Here is a 7,057-nt window from a genome sequence, read left to right as displayed (position 1 = left end):
AAATGCACTCACACTTTTAATCTATCTCTTCCTTCGCTCATCGTGTTCCGGTCTTTCCTTAAACCCTAAATCCCTCGCCACCCACAATCGCTCCCTCGCGCCTCTCCGTCTCTTCCTTCGCGTCAGATTCCGATTTTTCCCACAACCCTAAAGCCTACGCCGCCCACAGTCGCTCCCTCGCGCGTCTCCGCCTCTCTTCCCTCTCCAGCTCTCCCTCGCTGCTGCCACCCGTTCCCTCTCTGCTGCCGCTCCCTCGCTGCTGCCTCCGCCGCCTGTTCCCTCCCTGCCGCTGCTTCCTCGCTGTCGCCCCCGCCGCTCGTTTCCTTCCTCGCTGTCGCCGCCCGTTCCTTTGCTGCTGCCGCTCCCTTAAGCATCTGTATCTGCATTGGTTTGAAGTATATATTTTTTGGGTCAGTTCTTTCTTCCTCAAAGTATTAAATGGTTTGCACATGAAAAATAGAGGATCACGTGTTGATCTGTGGAATTCTTTTAACTTCTGGAGTTTTTACTGTGATTAGGTATCTGTTATCATGTCCTAGAACCAATGCATAAATTACTTAATAAAACCAACTAATGCTTTTTTCAGGATTTTGTAGATATGTGCTAATTTATGTATTTATTTTCACACATTAGGATTGTTGAAGCTATCCGGAAGCTTAGCAGCCTTATTCTTACACAAGGACCAAAACTTTGGTTGCAGGTTTTATCGAGTGGAAGGGATACAAAGATGTGTATCAAAGGTATGCTAACTTTGTTGTCACTGTGGTGATTTCCTTACTAATTTCTTCCTGAGTTTAGTAATCAAGGTAGCAATCTTGTTGATCAATCATTGAACTGGTATGCTAGCCTTTCTTAATGTTCTGCTCTCATTTAGCTTACACTACTTTTGCCTCTTAATCGTCAGCAAGTCCCACTGCTCCCAATCTCTCACTACCTTCTTCAAAACTTTATTGATCATATTTTTTATATCAGAAAACAAATATTTATCACCAACTTTATACACGTAGTAACCTTATCACCAAAAACATAAAGAGTAAGATTGTCTGTTACATGTAAGAATTTAGGTATAATTATGGTGTTATTTCGAGTCAACCAGTTCAACCAATCCTATCAATAGTCCAATTTTCAAACATTGCCTATATATTTTGTTGATGTAGTCAGTGCCACAGTTCAAGGAATGTGAAACATGAACAAATAAACTTGGGCAATTAATCTTTTTTATCTTGTATATTACTATAAGAATTATGTTGACCTAATAAATGTGTCATTTGTATAGCTAAGGTAACAAAAAAGGCTGATAAAATATTTTAGAAAGGTGAGCAAACATGAAGCATTTATAGAAAAATGCCCAAAAATCGCCTGATTTAACTAGAACTGAAAATCGAGGTTTTAAGTGAGAATCAGACTAATGAACTGGTTGTTCCTTAATTCAAATGTTGTCCAATCTGATTCTAAAAAAAATGGCAAAAAGATTGATTAGTTTAGAGTTTCTGTTTCATATGCCTCAAATTGTGGCATCCATCATGCAAACTAAATGTATTGGTGTAAAAAGTACTGAAGCTCCTAATTTATGTGTATCAAATTAATTGGAAAATCACTAATAGGTTTGCCCTAGTAGTAAATGAGTTAGATTCAAAGGGCTTCCCGCCAAAGATCAGGGGATTCAAATCTTGCATAATGGCACTATTAGGAGAGCTTAATCTTGGTCTTGTTGCAATGGAGATTGTTTTACATTCAAGTGATATGAAGAAGTCAAAAATAAAATATATATATAATCGCATAATTAAGGATTTTATGATCATGTAATTCCCAAAATTGTGCATTGATCATAAATTCATGAACATGAAAAAGGATAGCACTGCAGCTCACAGGTAATGTAGAATCAACACAAGTAGAAGAATATAAACGAAAAAAAAGAAATGGGCTTCTCATCCACCATGCCTACACCTGATTAAACCTTGACCTATACCTCTATAACTGGGCATCAACCAGACTTGATCATTAACAGGTCACTGACCATAGATCATCTATGCTTCGTCCATAAGCTACAACCTTATAAGGCTTCACCCTAAATCTCACTAAACCTTTTTGGCCCTCTAACCTACAAGGGTATAGACAATATGCATATAATATCCACTACTCAATCACAATATAATATATTTGTTTATCATGCCACTTAAATAAAACCAACAGGCACAACGTGCCCTGTTTAATACAAACTTCTATCAAACACTGAAAATAAACAGACAACACCCATTGCAACAAGAAACACCAACATTCACCAAGGCAAAAAAAAAAAAAAAACTAAAAAAGCCATGTTCAATCCTACAAAACCAAGAATCCACGCACAAAAAAATACCCACAGAATGAAAGAATTATTCTAGAAGAAAATACCTTTACATCAGAAAGGAAACGTATCCGCGAGTAGGAAGCAAGATCTACGAGTTAGGTAACGTTCTATAAGTACATGTGAGATTCAAGGATTGCAGAAAATGATGGTACAAGAAGTGAGTGTGTAATAGAGAACGTGTCACAGCAGGAGAGGCTGAGGTTGTTTATACTCCTTCGAATTCTCATGGTCGTAAATCTCATTCTGGTTCAATTGCTAGTGAGAAATGGAATTTCCTGGTATGATATGATTCTATCTTCATAATTCTGGAAGGACATGGATTCTATTTTTGTGAGTCTTTCTATATGGTCACATGAATTGTGTTCTCTGATTTTTTTTATTAATTAATCCAAGTATGATCAGTTGATTACTTCTTTAAACCTACTAAATTTCCTTGGTTTTAATATTTCATCCATTTATTGATAGAACCTATCCTTTGAATCATACCCATATATGATCCTGCAGCATCTTTTGTATTTATGATTGTTTGTGTCATCTCAGTTGGTTTCTCTTTGCCTAGATCAACTCTTCTTTTTTTTTTTTTTGTCTTTTTCAGTCAGGAAACCTTACCAATATGTATAGTAGGCCAGTTACAAATGAATCTGCTGACCAGGACAGTGAGAGTGAAGAGATTGACATCAGGAAGATATTTAAAGACATTGAAGACTTGGGTATGGTGCTTTGAATTATAAAGTTATTAATAAGTAGTGGCCATCTGAATCTTTTTAAACCTATTACCTATAAAAAATATCAACAAGGTTATCAAATTGAGATTCATATTGTGAATGTTTTTCGAGAAATTTTGAATTGCTAATTGTTTTTTAGAATAATTTTGATATCATAGTAAAAGAATATAATATTACTTTTATAGCAAGAGGGAGTAAGATGATGCTATTCATGATAAAGTATATAAGTTCATATCTTACATTGATGGCCATATATTATTATTATTCGTATCGTTCCAGTAAATTCCCAAAGAATTGAAATGACATTAGCAATAAGAAATTTCTTCATTAAAGGTTCTTTATATAAAAAAGTCATTGTCAATTAATGGAAGATTGACTTTGATTTGATGTGATTTTTTATGTTACTATCTATTTTGCCCTCACTATCATTGTGTTTGTCTCACAAGATTTGTTCCTCTCAGTGTTTGTTTGTTGCTTGGTCTACTACTTTCACTATTATTGGCTCAGCTTCTTCACATTGACTATTTATTCTTCTATTTATACACTTTCGGATTCCACTCTCTTTAACCTTTATACTTTTATAATATGAAATTTATTCTTTTTTTCTTCTTTATACTTTTACATTGTGTTGGTTTTACTTTCTTCAAGGTTTGCTTTCTTAATTGGATAAAATAAGATTAATATTGATTCATATGAAAATGACCTAAATCATCAAGATGCCTAGGTTCTTTCCATTTCTGATTCATACATAAGAACTGTATTTTTCGATATGATATGAATCATAAATTGTACCATTCTAATAACTATACTTATGGAATCATGTTTTTGCTACTAATCATTTCCTTATTCATTTAGGTGCATCCAATATGCCATGGAAGGAGCGGAAGCAACTGGAGAATAGAAAAGTTGTCCACTTAGGTGGAATGATTGCATTGAGACTTTCTACCTCTCATCATCTCATCGACTTGTTGAATATGTATCTGATTTGATGATTGTCTATGTGAAGCACCGCACGCGTTGAGTGTGGCAAAACCTGCTATGAAAAATCAGAAGAAAAGAGAGCTAAAGCAACAGGAACGGGTAATCCACTAATCCATCACTTGCGCAATCTCTTTTTGTTCTATGGATTTTATTTTATATATATTCGATGATTTTAGGACTTGATTCTCAGCCGGTTCACAAGGAATCGATCAAGGACGGACAGTAAAGATAGGATGCTGAAGCCGGAGGAGCGGATTCCGGATACTGAAAACGAGTGAGGGAAATTTCAGGAAAGATGTACTGGATGTGAGTATCTGTTGAAACCCAGTGGTAGTAGTGCATCCAAAAACAGGGATGATTTGGATTACAAGAAGAGCCATAAAAAAGGAAAAAGAAAAGGGATGTTCGCACCACCACTAGATCCAATAATTTATTCAGGGAGGCAAGAACAAGATGCTTGAAGGGGGAATTATCCCATGCAACTTGTGACGTAATATATATATATATGCCTCCTTATGCAATTTTAATCGTATTAATTATAGCAACACTCATTCTTTAATTAATATTAGAACATATATATGAAACGATGCTGAATTTTGTTGGATTCTTAATGCTAACCTCCTCTTTTAACATGACCCCTTAAGACTTACTAATAGAGGTGATGGGCACCATGTGGGGAAGTGAAACCGTCCTCAATGTTTCATGAGAAAGTAGAGGGAAGAAAGGCTTCACTTATGTACTTATGTGGCATGTTCATATTAAAATTTCGAGTTATAACTAAAACGTAGCAATTAATATCACCTAATTAAAGTGAACGATCATGATTCATGACTCGCGCTATCCGACGCCAAACACTGGCCGCCTACTAAACGCTGCTATTAATGCCACACCCGCTTCAATCGATCGGTTCTCTTAAATCACTTTTGAAATCCCATTAATTAGATCATTAGAGTATCCACACTAATTTTTCTATTCAAAATATATAATTATTAAATTTAGATATCCATTTTTCAATACATCATATATCAGCTTCCTTATTTCTTCTCTCTCCTCTATAATATTTAGGGAATGAAATCCATTCCTTAAATTTAGAAAAGTACTATATTTAGGGAATGAAATCCATTCCTTAAATTTAGAAAAGTACTATTTATAAATGTATAATTTAGGGAATAGATAGGGTAACTGATATAAAAATTTTTTAATTACCTTATCTAAAATTTAAGATAAAATTTTTAAATAGGGTATCTGATATGGATATTCTAATAATTTGGATTTTAGATTAATAGCCTTCGCTAATCAAAGTATGCGAACGCAGGACACCATGCGACTGGTTTTATTTGATCGGCACTACCACGACTCGTTCCCCCCAAATTATATTTGAGGGAGGCATATGCGAGATGGCTGCATCCTTTGAGTCATTTTAATTTTCCCTCACGCATGGTTTATTCCTAGCATCACGGTACGGGTTCCATCCATCAGCGCATAATTGGTTATCCATGATCCATACGTAATTAATTAAGCAGCGCATAATTGGTTATCCATGATCCATACTCAATTAATTAGCATTTGCAAATGGCATCAGCTCTTTCCTCTCCACCTTGCTCCTCTTCACAAGAATGAAATTGCCTGGTTCTCTCGATATGACTTAGTAATTAGCGTATGAGGTGTTATCATCGTAAGATATGGGATTCAAATCTTAACATAATCGATGTAAATGTCTCTCTTATGTGCTAGTCACTATTCCAAAGGCTAGTAGCTACCCGTGATTTACCTGTTCCGTGATGACCTTGGGACGGATTGGTGGGTGCGCTGTGAGCGAGCGTAGTCGCCTTTCTACTATCACAAGTATGAAATTGTTACCACAATTTCATACTTATGTATTCCCAGGACTATGGTGTCACGGTAGGACATTCAAGTTGTCACCCAAGCACCCATGGTTTGATCCCCAGCTATGGCGTATTTGTAGAAATTTTTTCTCCAAATGGGGGGGCGCAACCAAAGGATGTTGGGCTTCTAGGCTAGCCGTCGCGCGAGCTTTCCGATTTACCCTAGTGACCGGTGGGAAACTTCCGTAGGGCCGGACTAGTCACCCCAGGCAAGGCTAGTAGTCACTCGTAATTTACCTCATCCGTATTGACCCTATAACATATTGACAGGGGCGTTGGGACGAGCATGTCACCTTTTTGCCAACAATTTCAGTCTTATGTATTAATTACCATTTAGTCATTGTTTATGATTTATGTGTATCATGGTAAAGCTCATATTCAACATTCTAAAAAAAGGGCATCCGTGTATCTCGGACGTCTCACACGACTGATCGCATAGTCATTTATAATTTATAGAGAGGTAAAGGAAATCGAGTAGGTCACTACATGGAATAAGAGGGTATTTCTTCCAGCTTCGTCGGGAATCGACCATTTCTTTCTACAACTCTACTATGTGATGACCAACTCGGTCAAGCCCGGGGGCATAAAGTTCATATTCCAATGATATATATTGGATAAATAGATACATGTTTCCAAAGTTGAATAAAATGATGGTGTTATCCTGCATACCCTTCGGCTATGTTTGGTTAGGGATAATGTAATTAAACTTGTAATTTAATAAACTTTGTAATATAATATAATGTAATTAATATTACATTACTACGTTTTGTAAAAAAAATTTGTATGTAATCTTTGATTACATTCTTTTATTTGGTATCCATTATTTTTTATAAAGAATATAATTTGTATTATTATAAAATGATAAAAATATTATGCAACCTCTACCGGAGGCGGCGACGGTCGACAGTGGTGGCAGGTGGCGGGCGGAGGGCGGCGGGCTGAGGGCGGTGAGCGGTGGTGGCAGCAAGCGGCAGCTGCGACGACGACAACTAGTGACAACAGCGACTGACAGCAGCGAGCGATGATTGGCAACGGTGACAGTGGCCTCAATGACCAGTTGGTACAAGAAATGGACTAGGGTTATATTTGACATTTAAATTTTAGTTAAATATTGA

At 36.4% G+C, this 7,057-nt stretch overlaps 1 protein-coding gene across 5 annotated transcripts; it reads left to right on the top strand.

Annotated features, from left to right (window-relative positions):
- Positions 1-44: 44 nt before the first annotated feature.
- Positions 45-4,619, top strand: LOC121985136. Of its 5 annotated transcripts, none has more exons than XM_042538422.1 (6): positions 47-410; positions 701-740; positions 2,946-3,060; positions 3,931-3,993; positions 4,082-4,155; positions 4,233-4,619. In XM_042538422.1, exons 3-6 carry the CDS (start codon positions 2,964-2,966, stop codon positions 4,332-4,334), a joined length of 336 nt encoding a protein of 111 aa, XP_042394356.1. In that variant the 5' UTR covers positions 47-410; positions 701-740; positions 2,946-2,963; the 3' UTR covers positions 4,335-4,619. The 5 variants fall into 5 exon arrangements, 3 of the variants coding, with proteins under 3 accessions (XP_042394357.1, XP_042394356.1, XP_042394355.1); XM_042538421.1 differs by having other exon boundaries at positions 49-410; positions 634-740; XM_042538423.1 differs by lacking the exon at positions 2,946-3,060 and having other exon boundaries at positions 45-410; positions 634-740.
- The last annotated feature ends 2,438 nt before the right edge of the window (positions 4,620-7,057 follow it).

The sequence above is a fragment of the Zingiber officinale genome, chromosome 5B, assembly GCF_018446385.1.
Source record: "Zingiber officinale cultivar Zhangliang chromosome 5B, Zo_v1.1, whole genome shotgun sequence".
In the NCBI taxonomy this organism is placed as follows: domain Eukaryota; kingdom Viridiplantae; phylum Streptophyta; class Magnoliopsida; order Zingiberales; family Zingiberaceae; genus Zingiber; species Zingiber officinale.
This window is presented reverse-complemented; position numbering and strand designations above follow the sequence as displayed.

What these genes read in the sequence shown, in the direction of transcription:
- LOC121985136 (XM_042538422.1), top strand. Translation starts at nt 2,964, where the DNA reads ATGTATAGTAGGCCAGTTACAAATGAATCTGCTGACCAGGACAGTGAG. An exon ending in TAGAAAAGTTGTCCACTTAG is followed by an intron (nt 3,994 to 4,081) that starts GTGGAATGATTG and finishes GTCTATGTGAAG; the next exon opens with CACCGCACGCGTTGAGTGTG. An exon ending in AGCTAAAGCAACAGGAACGG is followed by an intron (nt 4,156 to 4,232) that starts GTAATCCACTAA and finishes CGATGATTTTAG; the next exon opens with GACTTGATTCTCAGCCGGTT.